Source organism: Anthonomus grandis, chromosome 5 (genome assembly GCF_022605725.1).
Source record: "Anthonomus grandis grandis chromosome 5, icAntGran1.3, whole genome shotgun sequence".
Taxonomy (NCBI): Eukaryota; Metazoa; Arthropoda; class Insecta; order Coleoptera; family Curculionidae; genus Anthonomus; species Anthonomus grandis.
The window spans coordinates 10,383,915-10,404,917 of record NC_065550.1 but is presented as its reverse complement, the minus strand read 5'-3'; the positions used below and the strand labels follow the sequence as shown (position 1 = coordinate 10,404,917).

Below are 21,003 nucleotides of genomic sequence, written 5' to 3'. Positions count from 1 at the left end.
TAGAAAACGTTTATATTTGTGAATGAATACTTTTATATATTTAGTTTTATTTTCAGAATGATAATTTTGATTTTCTCTCTATGCTACGGGTATTACCAAATTGTGTAAAAATCTATTATGAGATTACATGTGTGCAGTATTATTGCTTTTTGGAACTACGTATGGATGACTATGACAAGATTCATTTGCTTTAAGTTTTCCGTACAACGGCTTATTACATTGTATCATATGTATTTTTACATTGTCTTGTTTCCACAGTTGCTTCATTTCAATCGTTACCGTTGTATTTTTTTCGCCCTTCTACCGTATATTTGCATTTGCCGCTATTAATTAGAAGTAGTTCTATTCCTCTTTACGGTTAATGTTATATTATGTGTGGTCTATTATGTGTGACTGTTCTGTCCGTACGAATTGTGGTATCTTAACATATTTTTACTTCTTTATTTACTAGTATTCTCTCTGAGTGATATTTAAAATAGGGTTATCTTTCACTTGTGAGTATTTATATTACAGTACCAGCTCTTGGTGGATTATTTTAGCTGTTGTGTTATATTGAGCAAGAGTAGCAAGACCTTCTGTTTCTGCATATAATTTAGATCCGCTGCATATAATTTAGTCCAGGTTTTGTTCTTTTATTATGTTGTTTCTAGTGGCGACTTAGAACATTGAAAGGCTAGAATTAGCATTGTGTGGCACTATGGGCATTTTGTGTGCTTGCAATATCTCTGATGCAATTATGCCAAATGCAATGCAGAAATGGCAAAAAAACACACTTTACAATATCGTAAAAATTTATCACTTATTTCGATAAGCCCAAAACAATACTATTCCTCTTTATTAAAATATGAAAAATTGTTTTTAATAAAACATTATAAGATACCCTATAAAGAAGTCAACATTCAAAGTTAAATGAATGTAGATAACGTATATTAGAGAAAAATACAACAACATTGCAACGCCGCTCGATCGCATTGTTAATTCTACCGACACAAGAAATCTTTACCAGTAACCTTAACCAGTCGTCAAAAAATATTTACATGAGAAATATATATTATTATATATTTTTTTATAACATATATAATTATTTTTATTATTTTTTATAAAATATATATTTATTATTAAGAAATTATGCTTTAAATTATAAACAATATTACCGTTTATGAACTCTTTATGCGTTTTTGTAACGTACTTCATTAGAGTAAAGGTACTCATCTAATAAAAAGCATTTTTATGGAAATTAAATATTTTATAATTATTATAAATTTCTTAATAAGTTTTTATTATTCTACGTTTATGACGACGGTTGTTCCTTGCTACGATGTTATGACAATATCGGTATTTACTTATGAAAAGATCGGCTTAAATCGCCTTTTTTCCATGGTGCGGCACAAACGGCACAAGTTTTTACTATCGTAGCAGTGCACAAAAATACAGACTCAACCTTTTTCCTTTTTTAACGAAAAACTAAAGAAAAAACACAGAAACTTCACAAATGCCAAATGTAAACACAAAGCCATTTTTCAAGGTGACTTTTCGTAAGATGACATCAGCTTTTGCCTGCGGTATTGCCATTTAAATTTTTTTAGAAGCGGTCTTAGAAATAAGAATGTTAATAATTTTTTTTTGCTTTGAATATCTTATTTTTGCGCTTAGAATAACATATATACCGGTGAAACAAAAAAGGAAGCACTTAATAACTTGGATCAATTGGAACTTGGAACAATCTTTAAGTGTTTACTTTTCAAGATAAGAAAATTAAATTTGTTATATTGATAGTTTATATATTTATAATTATATTGATAGAATAGCTATAAAAGCATCTTTTGACATATTCTCTTTTTTTATTAGTTCCAGTTTAACATGAAGTGACACTACCTTTTATATTTTAAATGGATCAATTGGTATATTATTACGTATTGTGATAAAAAATAATATACTGAGAATAATGATACCGCATTTGCTATTTTTTGTTATATACTCATAGAAAAAAAACGATTTTTTTAATTTTGAAATAGGGTGCTATGAAGGCGTTAAAAGTTTTAATTTTTAATCAAGTAATCACGAAAAAATAATATTTATTGCATTTTATTACTTGAATACTTAAATTTCGAAACTAATATTTTGGACATTTACTTTAATTTTTTTAAATAGCATCTTATTATAAACAACCACTTTTGAAATGCAGTTTTCAGAAATACAGTCAGTATTATTTATTTATTTGAAATATTTTTAAACACTTAAATTTCACTTGACAAGATGTCATGTATTATGTCAATTGATAATAAAACCGATTTAAAAACTAACCATATCAAATTATACGGAAAAAACCAGCATTTCAAAAGTGGTTGTTTAAAAAAACAATGTAAATGCCAAAATTTCTGGTTTGTACATTTTAAATAAGCATGTAAAAGATTTAAGTCATAATTAATAACTATTACTTGATTAAAAATTAAAACTTTTAACGCGTTCATGGCACCCTATTTTAAAATTTAAAAAATTGATTTCTTCTATGAGTACAAAACGTAGCTAAAAGTAGCAAATGCAGCATCATTATTTTCAGAATATTATATTCTATCGAAATATGTAATAATATACCAAGTGTCTCATTTAAAATAAGAAAGTTAGTGTCACTTCCGGTTAAAGAGAGAGTGACGGAAAACAACTAAATATATCAAAATATGCTCTTATAACCATATAATAATTCCATAATTCCATCAATATATCAAATTTCATTTGTTTATTATCGACTTAAAATAGTTATTACGTGTTCCCTTTTTCCTATGTCACCCGGTATATTTCTACTTTTTATTTTTATTGCAAAAATCAAAAATGTTAAATTAACATGATTATATGTGTTGATATATAGCTGAAAATTTCCTCTTTTGAAAATGTGTGTAAACTTGACAACAGAGAATCGATGAATTTGTTTGTAAACAAAACACTCCCCTTGCCCCTGTGCACATGTTGAACTTGAAAACAAAATTGTTGTCTTTCAATGTTCTTAGAGTGGCAATGATCTGGTTCTATATCGCTCGGGTAAATCATTCTGATTGAGGATGCAAGTGTCCTCCTTTGGCTAGCCCTGAGTATGTAAGTGTTTTATTTATGTGCTATTGTTGTGTAATATTATAATGTATTCCGTGGATTATCTTTGGAAACCATTATGTAAATTTGACCATTAATGCCGTTTTTGCTATTTTTTCCTTCGTTTTTAGCTCCTTACTCACTCACGATTTACAGGTGTATAGTGTGTATCTACTCTTACTACTGCTTGATTTAATTTGCTGTTTGATGTTAGTCTTTACTTTCTTAAATATTTTTGTAGTGGGTTATTAATTTATTTTGTACGTAGTTCTGTAGTATCAGTAATTCCTCTCCTATTGTAGCGTTTTTATTTTTTGGTATCTTTTATAATGTAATAATTTAATATTGTATGAATAGTACTGATCGCGACATCTAGTGTCTAGTTAATAGCATTGTAAGAATAAGAACTCCTAAATGGCATTAGTTGCTGCATTTTAAACAATTTACTGGAATCCGGTTGTTTTTATCTCTCTCTCTCTGACTAACGTAATTTTTCTATCTGTCTGTCTTTGTCATTGGTCACGTAAACCATGCTCAAGGATTAACTTTTACGTATTGGCATTTTCGATATCGGGCTGTTGTTGCCATTGTTTTTTCTGTAATTTGAATACTTGCCTTTTGGGATTAGATTGATTTCCGATGAGCAAGGCATCGTTGTATTGTCAATTCTTGTAAAACTGGGCCTGCGTGGGATTATTTATCGAAGACGTACCCAGAAATTGCGTTTTGGCTTTCTTTCCAACTGGTGTGGTCACCGGTATGAAGGTTGAATGTGGCGGGGCGGAATAGTCTGACACCCAAGATGGTCAATTGATTCTGATTGACTAATTTTTGACGTACATCAAATATGACAAGTGACGTTAATGACATTTTAACTGTCGTATTTGACGATTGTCTTTTTTAAGTTCTCTTTGGGTGGAAAACAAGCCAATGCTCATGATTTTCTTCCAATTTAAGGTTTTTTATAGCTTTTTGTAGTTTTTTTGAGTCATCGGTTGATAAATTATTTTACAAACGTGCTAACATCGAATCATCGAGCAACTACATAGAGCAGGAGACAGGTAGATTTTAATTATGACATACCTAAGTGTTTTCTAATAATGTTTAGGTGCATCTTGGATGTATTATCATTTACAGGGTTTATTTTGGACATTTCTATGTCACTGTTGCCAATTTATCATTTCAGTTCTAATTCTTGGACCTTCACTGGGAAAATGTCAAGTATTTCCTTTTCCTTGTCTTCATCTAGATTAAGATATTCATGCAAATATCCTTTATGCATTAGTTTGTATATTAGGAATTGCCCAGACGGTCACACAAATCATAGATTGTTTTAATTTTCATTGAATCCATCATTACAAAAATCTTGGAGGAAGATCTGTCATGTCAAGTCCGACTAAAAATGTCACCAATTATCGAGTTTGCTCCAAACACTTTTCTGGTTCCGATTTTAACAACCTTGATACTCCTGTGTGACTTAGATGGGATGCTGGAGTAGAAATGATGACACATCCAGATTGACATATCCTTCTCAAAAAGTGATTTTCCTAATCGACCTAATCTAGCTTAAGTTTTACACATTTATGGATAACCATGGTCATTTAGTCAATTCAGAGAAAAAGTTTTGGTTGGTTTATGAACATTTTTTTAAGGACTTTTCTTTTTGTGACCAGTATAACATTGTAAAACAAATTGTTCAACGTAACAATAGCTTAATAATTTATAAATATTTAAAGGTTAGAAATCAAAAGCCAACTTCAAAACCCCAACGACAATCTTTAAGTGTTTGCTCATTCTAAAAAACAGAAAAAGTTTTGACAATCTTAAACACCTCCAAAAAAACAAAAAAATTAAAATATACTCATTTAATACTCATGATACACAATCAGAATCATGTTGTTTTCTTTAACTTTTTATCTAATGATACTAAGATATTACTACATAATATCTTATTTTTTTAAAAGTTGATTCAGCTTTTTGAAAATCACGGAATATTAATTATTACATAAATATTTTTAAAATACCTAAGCTGAATTACCTAAGACATTTTGATAGTAAATGCTATGCTTTTTACAGTCATATTTTATTTACTCACCCATAATTATCATGTTATTTGCTTAAAGTAAAATTATAGACTAATATAAAACCCTTTAAAGTATTATTTAGAACCTTAATTGTAATCATAACTACTGTGATAATCAATACTTTCTAATAATAAAGACTTATGTAATTTGGATCATTTGGATGAAATACTTATTAGGATAATTCATTTGAACCTAATTAGAATATAATATTGTATGCACAATAGACTGCCTTAATCTGTTTTAAAATGTTTCATGTTCCCTACTTCCTGAAGACAACCTCACTGACTTGTGACATCTTAATCCAATTGTGACTAACCAAAAATCAAAACTCGTATTTTGTTTTTATTTGCTTATACTAAAAAAAAATTAAAAAGAAAAAACATGCATGTACATATATATTTGTGTTATGTCTAGTCATTATTAATTAATTTATTCACAAAGAGAGGCAGATTTATTTCAAAAGGTTCAATTTCTGTTGTTATAAAAGCTTATATTTTCTTTTCCATAATATATATATATATATATATATTATTTTGTTACAATTGCATAGATGGTTAAAATATATGTTTAATTTTTTATTTAGGTATGTTTATTACATGTTTCTTATAATGTTTTATACACTTATGGAAACAAAAAAAAGTAGGTAATTTTTTCTGAAAATCCAGAAATTATTACGATTTTCAGTTAAAATATGCTTTATATTTGCAACAATTCTATTTTTTACATAAAAGGTCTTATTAATACCATACTTCCAGTTTCCAGTATTTAATTTAGAATATATTGTAAATATTTTTATGTGTTTTAAAACCATTTGTTAAATTTATTTCAATTTATCTTAAAATATAATATTTAAAAGACCATTTAGTTTTTTTTTAAATTTGCTCTCATACCTATCGTGTCAATTTATAATTCTTAGTAAGTATCTATATCTAAATATCTTAAATGTTCTAAATAACCAATGTCTTGAGAACCAAATTTAAATTAAATAATATTTTAGTTGATGTGTTAATTCTTGAATAAAGTGATGAGGGATGTCTGAGATGCAATATTTATTTTTTTCCCACGATTTAAAATTAACGATTTTAATAAAATGTGGGTATTTCTAAACTGATAAGCGTATTGTTAATTTTAAAATAGAATAAAATTCTATATAAATATATCTCTCATCACCCGTCAGTTAACGCATCAACTTCTGTAATTCTGCAAATTACTTCAAATATCATGCAATAGATCAGTCTTAAATTTCCGGCCATATGCCACCCAAGATGGTCGCCCCCGTCTCAACAACGTCAATAAAGCTGTCAACAAACATCTCTTCATTAGGCAACACGCATTTTTCTATATTTGTGTTCTGTGGGTGTGGTCTTCAGGTTAACAAGACATGTATGAAGCTTGTATGGTGAAAATCGGCCATCTTGCTTGGCAAAATTGACAGAGAGCTGACAGACAGTTGTTGACATTGATTGATAAAACATCATTTGTCATTGTCATACCATTTGAGTTTGTTTTTAATTTCAATGAATGCTGGAACTGCTGGAAGCGTGGGTTGAGTTTGTTATTTGCTTGGATTTTATTTTAAATTCATGACTTTTCTTCTGAAAAGTTCTCTTTCAATATTGGGAATAATGTTTTAATTGATTTGCAGTAAGCAATTCCAGATTTCTGGTAAGAAAATGCCATTTTATTTATTACTATTATGTTTTTGTATTGTCAATCTTCAGTCTTAAATAAAATCAAAATCAGTTGATTTCAATGAAGTTAACTTTTCAAATATTTCATTTATAACTTGATTATTATGAATACATATTACAAAATGTCTGGCCTCTCACTTTCTTTTTCACATTTAAAAAATTTATTACAATTTTCCTGTAAATATCCTTCATGTAAGAGTATGTGTATTTTAAATGGTTCTGATAAACATAGTAATAAAAGATTTTTTTGGAAAAAAGAAGTTCCTTCAGTCCCCATTACAAGTAAAATGAAATGAAAATTTTATCGAGACTTTGAGCTATAAAATTTATTCTCATCAGTTTTGTTCAACAAATGTTAATAACGCCGATACTTCTGGCTTTACACTACGATACATATTTATTTAAACATTTATTTTATCTTTTCTTTTCACATGAATCATTTAGTAAATTTATTTATAAAGTTTGCACTTTTTTTTTAAATTTTATTTTATGCTCGTACCACTTCCTGTGTTTACTGAGACGAGACATAGGTATAGAGACTAAGAGAGCTGAGCACAAATGAATGTTTTTGTTTTAACTTGTGTTTTTTAATAGTTTCTTTTTTGTTTATTTATACATGTGTCTTTCAATTCAGTTTTTATTAATATCATAGTTCCATGACATGTTGTTAGTACTATAAGAGACCAACAAATATATACTATGAAGTGATATATGTTTATACTAAAATAAATTGTTTTCATTTTCAAAGAGTTTATTTTGTTTTGTAGAGAGATATATTGTTTCTTTGGATAATACTCTGTTATAAAATTTTTAATTAGTTTTTAAAATCTGTTTAATTTTTCTTTAGGAAACAGAAACAAGTACCCACATATTAAACAAGGATAATTCATCCTCTATTGAATCTATGTTTGTGTTAGTAAAATAGGGATAATATTAACCTATTGGTAATGTCTTTGGATGTATTATAAGAAAATAAAACAAAAATCTTCACAACCTTTTCTAATCTATTTAGAATTAGGGAAGTTCAGTGCTAACAAAATACTTTTAAACATTTTTAGATTAATTCTAATTTATATAAAGTCTGTTCTAATAAATTATTGTATATTACTTATATAATTTTTCAGGAATATTAAATAATAAATGTATTAATGAAAAAACATTGTTTTATTTTCATTTTTGTATTTGATGATAATATGTAGTACACTATTGTTCATTGATTATTGCAGTAAATTAACTCATTTAGATATGTAAAATTAAACTGAAGAGTTTTATTTTTATTCTGATCAATATCTGATGCACACCTAATCAAAAAGGCCCTTTTCTCTATAAGTAACCTTTTTGATTAGGCGTTTGCTTTAGATATTAAATAATAGGATTATCAGATTAAATGAAATTTGATTTCCCATCTTAATTTGGCCACGTCTTTCTACTATTTTGATTGGTCCAATTAGGCGCGTCAAACTGTCAAGTTAGTTACAACAGTTTCCGTTGCCAAGCGACGCTAGCTGATTTGTCAGAGGAATTTCTATCAGTTTGTATGCAACCACCACTTCTCTATATTTTTGGGTTTTGTGGTTAATAAATTCAATTGCTCGAGGTTGGGATTCGAACTCATAGTTACCTCATGCCGACACTAGCCATAATGTGAAAGATCAAATTGAAAGATTATTTTAATACACTTTTTAAAAGACCCTTCAATATCTTCAGGTAAGCTTGATTCATGTTCTTTGTTAAACGTTTTCTCATGGTTTTAAGGCCGCCATTTCTGAAGTTTCATGTGTTAGTTTTAGGATCTTACGCCAGATTTTATGCCAGGTCCTAAACCAAGTCTTAAATGAGATTTTAGTTTTAAGGGCCATTTCAAGACCATCCCGAGCCATCTCAGGTGCTGTTCCCATTTACCATCATGAATTAGAGCTTTATCAGGATTCCTTGCCTTCTCCTTCATTAACCTTATTAATTGGACCTTAGCTGCAGTCTGCTGCACAGTGGGTTACCAGGTCAAACCAGACAAAAGGAATATGTAAGCAATGTTACGATTTCTGATTTGTATTGTTATTTCGATTTTGGGAATGGTCATATTGGCTAATTTATACTATTTAATGGCTCCCTAATTTAATAATTATTGTCTAGTACCTAAAGCTCTTTCTTGGCAATTGGCACTGTAATGTAAATTACATACCCACTGAAATAATATTTTACTTAATAGATTTTAATTTCACTCTCCTGATTTTCATAGCGTTTGATACATATGTAAGCAACCGCATTGAAAGTGTATTTATTTTTATTTCATTTAGTACATGTTGTACAGTGTACTGTGCGGTAGGTTACTGACTTTGGCCAAAGGATAGTTACATACTAGCGGGTTATTAATTTCTTTTTATGTTTATAACTAGAGTTTGATTTCAGGGATTGTACTTTTAGCAAGAAACTGTCTTATAATTTTTACAACAAGGATTTATTTAAGTGAAAGGTTACACAATGCACATTGACCAGTAATTGCATATTTTTATAATATAGTAGTCTTATTCATTAAGCACTTAATATGTAAGCTAGTATATTTGATCTATTATGAAAAGCTTTTAAGATTGCTTCCATTAATTGTACATTTATTAAAGTTGCATCACTATTACTATGCTTACCTAGGTGACATATTTGACATCACAGGGCTGGGGAGAGAACCACCCGCTCTAGGACCTCCAGGAGCTGCCCTTTGTTTGTTATGTTTTCTTCTACGAGGGCGATATTTGTAATTTGGATGTTCTGTCATATGAATGACGCGTAATCGTTCTGCTTCTTCTACATATGGACGTCTATCTTGTGGAGTTAAAGATCTCCACTTTTTACCTAAAATCAGATATTTGAAATTAAAAGGACAACATATGAAAGTCATAAAATAAACAAATAAAAATCTTACTTATTTTTTTAAATAATTAAGCAAAGGATTGTGACAAGTAACTTAAGGTTTCATGTAAACAGAAACATGCTGAATTACATCTATTTTGATTTTATTTTATTATTTACAAACCTAAATAATAATAAAAAGATTTAACAATAAAGTAAATGAGTTGCAGGTAAATCTGCAATGACTCAAAACGCACATAAAATATATGACAAGGTGAGAAGGAGGTAGGGCGTTTTGGAAGCATAAGCTCATTTTAGCGGACATAAACGTCAAGTTTTAAATATGTTTCCTTAATTAGGAGTTAAAATGTATTACAGAGTAAGCCCAACAAATGAAGTAAGAACTAAGGTTTGTACATACTCGTTTGTTTGTTGTTGACTACTTAAACTAATTTACTTTAAAAAACTTAAACTTATTTGATAGACTTCATTAAATGTATAGACTAAGCAATATAAACGTTTTATGTTTAGTATTTTATGGTATAGTTTATATAATTAGTCTATATATTTAAACAAAAAAAAATCTGTTCGCAATAAATGCATCTAATTCATTTAATTGAGTTTCAAGACATTAAAATTGACAAATGGTTGCTGTAACTGAGATTATGTATAAAAATTAAATATAAATAATAGGTCTAAGTTTTACAGGTCTAAAAAGATTTATAAAATAAACTTGTGTATAAAAAGTGAGTTAACTATTGTTAAGTAAAATCTATATTATGCAATAATATAGATTCTAAAATAATCTAATTTTAAATAATAAATATTCTAATATTTGCCTTATTTATTGAAAATAGGCTTATTGACATATTTAGATAAATTATGAACTTAAACTATTAATGATACCTATTGTTATTTACTTCAATCTAAAAATATTGTTTTAATTCCCAGGAGTTAAAACAATATTTTTACATTAAGATTAAAAAAATAAATATTAAACATTAAGAAAGTGTATATACTCAAATTGATTCTTTAATAATAAAAGCACTCAAATGTAAACCAAATATCAATCCATTGTTGAAATACTGGCGTTTTAAGTAATAAAAGCACCACTTTCACAATACATTCTTCCGCTGATAGATACCAAATTTTTGCCATCAGGAAAAACCGCACTTTAACATTCTTTATAAACGTTTTTTGAACGCCGACTAGCAAGATGAAATGGCAATAATTTAGCTTGTCGTTTTACGTCTGATGGTGCGTGCCTGTTGCTCCTAAAGACGGGAAACAGAAACACGAGAAAACCAATATTCATGTATAAAGAGGAGTCCCACATTATTAAATCTTGCAAGTCCAACAATAGAACCAATCAGCCCGTCCTTACTGGCGGTTTTGGTAGAGTCGCGGGAGACTAATAGATAATTTAACTTGGACAGGGTCTTGGATGTATGGGTTATTTTAAAGCTAAATACTGCAAAAGTAAAGTGAGTATTACTTTGTAATATTAACTTTGTAATAGTAATTTTGTATTATTGAATTTGGTCTAGACGTTTATTCTTACTATGAAAATGTAATAAAGAAAATGTAATAATATTCAAATTAATTGCTTTTGTAGTATTTTTTCTGTTTGCTTTAAATGTGAGTTAAAATGCTAATTAGGTGCATAATTTATTTACCAGAATAAAATAAAACTTATTCTAACATTATACTTTAACTACATATACACCGAATACCGAAATACCCATGCAACAGAAAATTGTAGCTACATGTTTACGTTACAAAGAGAAGAACACTGCTTCAAGGATTCCTGTGCTCTGACCACTGAGAGGGAAAATATTTTTTTGCAAAGTAAAACTATTTTACGTTTAGTAGTTTAGTAACAACTGACAACATCTCCTCCGGGATATCGTTTACCGACCGACACTTTCTGAAATTCAATAGACTCATAAATTTAAAAAAAATATTAATATTTATTAAGGTTATTTAACTTCTTGCTGAAGCAGTTAATTATGTCGGTTGTTCTCATATCAATTTAATTTATTCAAGGCAAATTTGACAAACTGAAAAATGTATTCAGTTCAATTTTTACTGCCAGTGCGGTGAGAATTGGTTTTAATTGTCATTAAATAAAACATAGTTAATACAACACAGTTATAAAATGATACAGGGTGATATCAACATCCGCGATGTCACAGAAGCTGTAAATTAAGAGCACTCTAAGAAGTTCGTGGCAGAGATTTGAAGAGACTGACGATGTGAGAGAATGTTGGACATGCTGGCCCAACAAGAGCAACACAACCTATACATGATAGGTTTATTTGCCTTCAGGCATTACGAAACCTGCCACTGCTTACACAATAATGAATAGGTTACATAAAAACAATCTTTATGCCAGACATTAACAGCTCCAGTATTATCGATGAACCGAGAAGCATCAGAATTGGCCAGAACGTGATGGGTATGCATACTTTTTATCGAACAATCAAGATTTGCGTTAAGCAAGGTAATACGTCTTGCTAGCAAACCATGCAAGAAGTTGAGGTACCAAGGCGGAACCTTGATGATTTGAGCTGGCATTTCAATAAGTTTTTGGACTAATCCGGTCATTGAAGATTTTTTAATAACAAACGAATATCGGGATCAAATTCTGGAACCCATTCTTCATCCACTTCATACACAATTTGGTAACTATTTTATATTTATGTACAACAATGCACGTCTGCATGTTGCAAGAAGTGCTAGACACCTCTTGGAGCAGTACAATGTTCGGGTATTGCCATTGCCTGCAATTCTATGACTTTAATCGTATCAAGAACGTTTAGAATCTGTTGTAAGGGCGTATGCTAGATAAAAAAATACTGTTTAGTTGCAGACAAGAGAAAACAACATTGACAATTTAATTAGGAGCATGTCAAATAGATTTCGAGCTGATATTAATAATAGGGGTGGTCATACACTCTATTAGGAAGAACTTTTTCTTTTTTAGTAACCTTTCTTTAAATTTTGTTATTTAGAATTTTTGATATTTTACTTGTTTAATTTGTCATACATAATTAATCCATACATATTAACGAAATAGCGTTAGAAATTAAATAAGAAGTTAGGAATATTTGACGGTAATAAATAAATATATCAATATATAAAATTTTAAAGTTCTTTAGTGTTATCGGATGCAAAAAGATTTAAAAAACGTGAATATTAATATTCCTTAGGTATTGCGAAATACCTTAGAGGGATTTAGGACATTCTCATAAGGTATTTATATATTTTACTTATAAAAGGGTATTTTTTACAAGACTAGCAAAAATTATTCAGAGTATTATGGCAGTATTTTATTAGTACTGATATTGAGTTTACGTAATAGAAAGCCATCAGAATATGAAAGCATAGGACACACACAGAATCCAGTGTTAATATAATTTATCTGCGGCTTAACAAATTTATTTTGAAGAGGACTTAAAACTTCTAGAATAATCAATACAATGCAAGAGAACAAAATAAATAACATTTTTCAAATGGAAATATTAAAGAAGAATGTAAATATTTAAGAATTCTTCTAAGTTATAAGATGCCGAAGCTACCAGAGACGCTAAAATATGATTGTTAAACATACTAAAATTTACCCACAGTTAAGCTTCTGTTACTTGAACAATAGTTTTTCTTTGATTTTGAGTTCTAACTAAGAAACTTTCATTTATTTGTGAAGTTCGTGATGTAAAATTAGTAAAAACCATTTTACCTGCATTTAAACCCAATCTATTCTTAAGAAATCAACACTCGCATTTTCACGCAACACTCGTGCTTGGTGCACAAACGCACAAAGCACGGCGTGCAATCTTAATATTACTTCACTGATAGAATTCTTATTTTAAATATAACTATTATCATCAGCAAACCTAACCACATCTGCTGAATTATTCACAATTGTTGGTAAGTCATACAAAAATCAAGTATAGTAAAGGGTCCAGCACAAAGCCCTGCGGCACACCAATTTCTACAGGAAGGCAAGTCGATCTCTGATTGTAATATCAAAAACCTGAAATCTGTTACTAAGGTGAGAATCTAACCAAACATTAACCAAGCCTCTAAAAACAGAATAATTACAATTCAAAAGTAGGAGTGAATGATCTATCAAATCAAAAGCCTTACTTAAGTCCATAAAAAAGCCAATAAACTTCTTGTTAGAATCTAGTTACTTATAAAGTTGGTCCAAAAATTTCACTACCACAGAGCCAGTACCCTTAGTAAAATCGTGATCACAATTCGTAGGGTCTCACATGAACACAAAAAAATATTTGCTTAAAAATAGCCCTCTCGAGACTGATCTTAGTAGAGAAGTAGGGCGATAATTATCAAGCAACATTCTATCATCTTCTTTAAGCAAGGGAATGACTCGTGCTATCTTAAAAATTTCCGGAAAGGTGCCTAACTCCAGAGACATATTTATTAAATAAATAAGTGGTTCGGTTATTAATTCTGTTACATATTTCATAATATTGGTGGAATAAAGTAAAATATATAACAGTTTAGACTTTAGTAAACCTTGTGCCCCAGTTTTTTTGCATTTATCGTTGACGTTCGACTTGGTTGAGGAAATTATGCTCGTGAATATATTGGAAAATGCAGGATTTCACGGTCTAGCTTTATCAGTTGTAAAAAGCTATCTGCAAAATAGAGTACAAAAGGTAGTCCAAGAGCTCTCTAGTACTACTAAATGTATTTTATATAGTGTTCCGCAGTGTTTACACTTTTGGAATAGTATCAAAACAAGAAAATAGAGTTTATGTTGAAGAGCAGAGTAAGTAATAATAAATGGAGCTTAGAAAATGTGCAAAATGTGATCTATTTGGGCGTGATATTTCATTATCACTTAAGATGGGTAGCCATAAGGAATACCTTGAATTGAAAATAGTCCAAAAGAGAATAATTAAAATCATTTACAGACCTAATCCAAAATTCCCCACTAATATTTTATGTACCAATTTACCGGTCAAAAACCCATTCTATAATATATATTAATATATACGTTATACATATATTTAATAATATCATTCCTCGTAGGGTGATGAAACGGACAAAGAACTTTTGTTACGTAGCTTACTAGTTATTTAATGTTCTGACACTCTCGATCTAAAAAAAATATAAATTAGGTAAATTTAACCATATTCTAACCAAATGGCTTGTAGAAAATTAACCAGGCTTATTATACCTTATCTTAAAGCAATGATAATCTTTGGGATGATATATTGTTAAAAAAATATATTGATATCTTAGGCCATCACTTATATCTAGTTATTTTACCAACAACTCTTTCCTCATAAGGTTCATCCTAATAATGTTAATACCTAAATGAGGTACATTGTATGACTGAATTGTTTGTTTGTATTTTTGCTTCAAAACAATAAATAAACCACGTCTATACACTTATATTAAAATACTGTAAGTTAAATTTCAGTTAAAAATCTGCTGTATATTGCAGACAAGCATCGAACTTTTTTATCTGGAGCAGCTGCACAAAATGGATATATAGTTTTTTTAACCTTTCTCTCGTTTTATATATTTTTTACTTAATTACAAATTGAATCAAATCGCATCAATACCAGGTGTCCAGGAACTCTACCGACAAACTTTACAGGGTGATTCTCCAACAAAAAATAAAAATAAAAATTTATATGAATGTATGTCCTTAACGTTTAACGAAACTTACTTTCGTATCTACAGGGTATTTAAATTAAACTGTCGTATCTACAGGGGTGTTTTTTTCATTTAACAATTTTTTTTTAATGACTTTACTACCAATGTAGCTAATGGTAGGCTGAAATGGCGCAGGCGCTAATGAAGTGTAGTAAACGTAGAGTGCAATGGATGTCTTCTGTTACGAAATTTTTCAGCATACCTGCGTTGAGCTATTCTAGCACTACACTGCGATTCGCCATAAACTAAATGCATATATGTATTATATTCTTCGTTAATAAAATAAACTATTATTATAGCTAAAATTGTATCATTTTTTTTAATGTCAAAAAATATTTACAGTTAAATTACTATAAAAATTACATCAAACTTGTTTTTATTTCTGTCATTTTATTAATCGCCTACTAACAAAATTTAAAAAAATTTTTAAAAATAGTGAAATATTTGCTATGTGCTTAGTTATTGAAATGAGCATTCCCGAAAAAGGTTTATATTTATTTACGCAAATACAGTGCATCAAATAAAAAACTCAAGAATGCAAATTTGCTCGAAACTAAACAGGGACGTTTTTAGTATGCCATGTACATGGGTATTTCAATAATAATATCCATATTCTGGATACTAATACCCAGTGGAACTAATAACTAGAATCACAATCCTTGAAAGCGTTTACACATTTACCCAATAAGACTATAAGTTAAGTTTAAATATTATAAGAAGTATGTGGTTAAAGGTCATCTGTAACTGAAAGAAACTATGAGAATGGTGCACCAGGACTAAAACATAAGATGATCATTTCCATAAAAAGACAATGCGAGTAAAGCTTTCTGTGAATTTTTTTGAATCTTTTAATGAATTTTATATCTTTTCTGATAATATTTGTATTTTGATGTTAAAATTATTATATTAAAGGAGACGTACTTATATAACGTAGAATTACTCAGTTTTGTTCAAAGCATTTACTTTTCGTATTTTAGTTTTTCATTTTCTTTTAAATAAAAATCGACATATGAAACTTATCTACCCGGCACTTGTATAGTATGCTATTTAAGATGTTCTATATAAATGTTACTTCTCTGTGTTAAATTATTTATTGTAATTTTATTATATTAAGAATTTAATGTTATTGCAAGAAAATCCCAAAAAATAAAAATTATAGTTCGCGCGTTGGCCACCCGCGGCGCTGCAATCGCACTGTCAATCACCAATCACGCCCCCTCTGAAACAATTAATCATCCACGGCCGCATCGAAAAAAAAACTACGCGAACCGCCGTGCCACGGTTTCATGGTTATCTGTCTCGGTTAAGGCAACCACAAAGAACAGAGATGAAATTAGATTTATTTTTGTTTAATAAAATTTATGTATAAAGAAGCTTTTTCTAAGTCTTTATAAAAGTTTAACAAACTATTATTGCCTCCTTCTTAAAAAAGTAAACATCATGCGAATAGTTTGAGTAAATGAGTTACAAAATAATCGTAAGTATAATAGCTATTAAAATATTTTTATTGAAAATCATGATACCCAATAGGATTAGGAAAAAACCTAATAGAGGTAAATATTTAAAAAAAATTGAAAGAGTTAAATTTTCTAAATTCGTCTCTGTAAGATATTTCCATATAAACCCATACCTTAAAACCAGTTTATAAATGCGGCATTACTATGATATACTGAACCGTCCTTTTATTAATCATATAACATTGCTGCGTTATGTGGTAATATAGACATTACCTTGATGGGAATTGTATCGTTAGGAATAAATTATTAGTTCATTAATTTTATATAGTTCATTATTTTTTTTACAATAATAATTCCGGGGACAACAAAATAGCAAACTTATTTTAACATACCTCTTCACCCCCAGCCACCTCAACTTTATTATCTTAAATAGAAACCCTCTGGTTATTATGCGTTACCTGAAAGCTCTTTATCTTTAAATTCTTTTCATTGATACCCTACAAACTTAACTTCGATATAGTAGTTTTTTATTTAGTAAATTACCTAAGTAAAATAAATTGTATTCTTAAATACTTATTTAAAACATTTTTTTTAAATTATGGCAATAATTTTTAAATTGCTGACATACATTTGCAAATGTTTGTATAGAAATAAGTCAACATTTTTAAACTATTCTTTCTGTCAGTTGCTCTGTCGTCCTAAAAACGACAGATTTTAGGTGGCCTCAAAGGAAGAAATTAAGAGGCGATAAGTCCGTGGATCTAGAAAACCATTGAATAGAACCTCTTCTTTCAATTCATTGATTAGCATAATTATTTTATAACCATTAGCTGAAAGCAATAGAACTACATAATAAGGTTGTGTTAAAAATGTAATAGATCTTTTTTTAAAGAAAATTTGCCTCGTGCGTCTCTCTGATTCTATATAATTCGTTTCCTATTGCATAAGAGTACAAGAAAGCATGGATAGTCATAAAAGGTTTATGAACCATTGGCGTTACATTTTTCGATAAAGACCTGAATGGTTTCATTTGTCGAGTTTATTTAATAGTGCAAAAGTTAGGCCAGTATCATATTATTAATAAGTAATTATTACATGATTAAGAGCGGATTTTACATTGTGGTATTAACTAGGTATTCTAAATAAGGTATTTAAGTAGTAAATATTAAAAGTTTTGACAACTATGCGGTCATAAAGTATTTCAGTCTAGGGAGCTATAAATGTAGAGGCGTACTGAAATGTGCAAATATTAATATAATTAGGTAGTTGCCTTTTGGTATATAATATGTATCCTAAAAATAAAATGACTTTTTCAGTATTTTTTATACTGAAAAAGTAGTCAGAAAGTGGTCTTTTTTCACAGTCAGGAAAGTAGTCTTTGTAGTCAGAAAGTTGTATTTTAGATTTGAAAGCAAGAACTACATGATGCACTTGTGCATTGAGCTTCTTTAGTACTATTGGAAATATAGTTTCTACGTGTGCCAATATGACAGGAATCAGCGAAGTGGCGAAAACGAGTTGTGGATGTTTTACTCGAACTTATTTGTTTCTTGGCAGAAGCAAAATAAAAAATCTATTTTAATAGATAAGTTATTAAAGATTACCGTGAAGAATAAACGCTGATGTTTTTGCAGATTATTTTTTCCCAGATGATTGAATGATGATTCCGAAATGAAGTCAATTCGTGAAAATTCGGTCATTGTTAGGGACAAAGTCACCTATCGTTCCCGACTAGTCAAAAAATTACCCATGTCGAAGCTCGAGAAAGGGAAAAATAAAAAATTGGGTTACTGAATAAAAAAACAGTTTGATAAAAGCAGATGTTAGTGGTTGTGCTAATAATAGTGAAAGATAATAAAGCCAAATTCAAACGGCATGTTGTTGATAAAATGACCAAAGAACCATGCCATCCCATTACTGCGAATTAAGTACTATAAAATTAATTTAGGCTCAAGTAAATGGATATATTTCTATACTCTATTTCAGAAGTGTGTAGAGCAATAAAACCTCATTAGGTATGCAAAAGTGGTACCTGGTGATCCACCAATATTTTATGCCACTACCTTAGTTGGGTATTAGTTTCAATGTAAAATGCTTTCTTTTCGTTGATTGCAGGTAGTGCCACCCGGTTTTGGGTCAATTTATGAGTTTTGCCCATTGTTACCCACTGATAAACATTGAAAACGGTTCGCCAAAGGCGTGCAACTGGGACTTGTTTTTTACCTTATAATTAATGTACTTAAATGCTATTTTATTTTAGAAAGTTACTTTTGTTTAAATTTTGAATTATACATTTAGCATTTTCATCAAGGACTTTTGTAGGTCGTCCTGGTTTTTGCTTGGGAGATTCCACTTGACCTGCTACTTTTCTTTCCCGCAACAATTTAAAAATGGTGGACTTTCCAATTCCACTCATTCCAGAACATTTTTCAACAATTTCTTGCACAGTAAAACTAGGGTAATCGTGTTTTATGCAATCATGTACATTTAAAATACTAACTTTTTCACTCAGCGATAGTGGAGAATTTTTAGTACATCTTTTCGTTGGACTGAATACCTCCATTTTTTAAATATTGGGATAATAATATCGTGATTACACTACAGCGTAGCAGTGACTACTAACGTTTAAAATATGATTTAAAAGTATTTATAGTCTGTATATATTACCTGACCCCATTTTTGCATGTTACAAAGCGTTAAAAGATAGGTACCTATACAAAAGGATTAAAAGTATTTATTTAGTATTTAATCTCTTTCAAAATAAAGGCATTTAATCTGTGAAAATTAAATTCATAAATATTATAAGTACCTGCGCCTATGAACTACCACGAAATGTAGCCAAATAGAACGGAATTCCCCAGTTTATTGCTCTATACACTTCTAAAATAGAGTATAGATATAACAGTTACTCTAATATCTTATAACTATAGTATCTTAAAATTAAAGTGAGAACTTTTAAAAGCGTCGGTGGACAAAGTTGCAAAAAAACTGGAGCAATGTAAACGGTATCAAAGCAAAATAATATAAAAACAAAAATAATAATAAATAAAACAAAATAATATACTTATTAAAAACTGACGAAACTGACTGAAAATATGCGTGACCTTGATAATCTTATTGAAGAAACCATGGAACCTTTAATAATTACAGTGACAATGTCTGATCTGAATAAAAGTGATTTTTTTTTCAAAGAAATTTTTGTTTGTGGACTACGCCCAATACTAAAATATTTTGTATATGTTTTCTATTGTAATGTTAATCTGATGAATTAAATAAAAAGGTACTAATTTATTTTTTTAAATCTACGGTTTTTTTAACCAACTACTGTAATGGATTTGGCATCAATTTGAGAGGTGCTATTTTATGATTATATCAAAAAGTGTATCTTATCACTGTGTTAAAATATGTTGGGATAGTTTAATAGTTTGGTTATATTTACCAAGTCAGGTATTCAAAAATAAATGTCAAACTAATTTCAAAATATTACAATAAGTCATCTATAGTAAGTATATAAAAGCAAATTTTATTTATAATTTTAATCACTGCAACTTTTAACTTTTTACAATTTTGTAAGTTGCTTTTTTTTTTAAAAGCAAAATAACCATAATAAAAACTATTGTACATAATACTAATTATTTTTGACTTTTTTTAAAATAATTATTATCGTCATCTTTAGCATATTATATAACTTAGATTTTTAGGATTCTTTTTATATTAAATACCTACTATCCATACAGCCTATACTTTTATCCAAATATATAAATTTATCCCAATACAAAATTAGTTAATATAATAAAAAAAAAACTATAAAGCTCATATCTAGTAGATAAAATCCTTAAACTGAATGTACGATACTGCCCACATTATATTAATCACATGTTTTATCATTTTGTTCCACATGGAAAAAAAATAACGACTCACGCTATATTTATAGTACATTTACATAAATATTGGAGCACTGATGGTACGGAAAAAGAAATAGGGTATGAACTATTAGATATTAGATAGATCTTTCTAAATTTCGTCATTTAAACTTCATTTTATAAATTACGGCCAATAATTGCACCTTCCAATATACCAGCCCAAACATTAATCTTTATGTAAAAACAAGAAGGTTTTTATAGTTTTATTGAATTTATAATGAAAAAT

General features: G+C 29.1%; 1 protein-coding gene across 2 annotated transcripts in view; it reads right to left on the bottom strand.

Moving 5' to 3' along the window:
* Positions 1-21,003, bottom strand: part of LOC126736460 (putative transcription factor SOX-15) — a 302,005-nt gene that overhangs the window by 5,377 nt on the left and 275,625 nt on the right. For both annotated transcript variants that reach the window (XM_050440827.1, XM_050440825.1), the window contains exon 4: positions 9,502-9,706. In XM_050440827.1, coding sequence (XP_050296784.1) covers positions 9,502-9,706 — 205 coding nt within the window. The remainder of the gene's footprint in view (positions 1-9,501; positions 9,707-21,003) is intronic.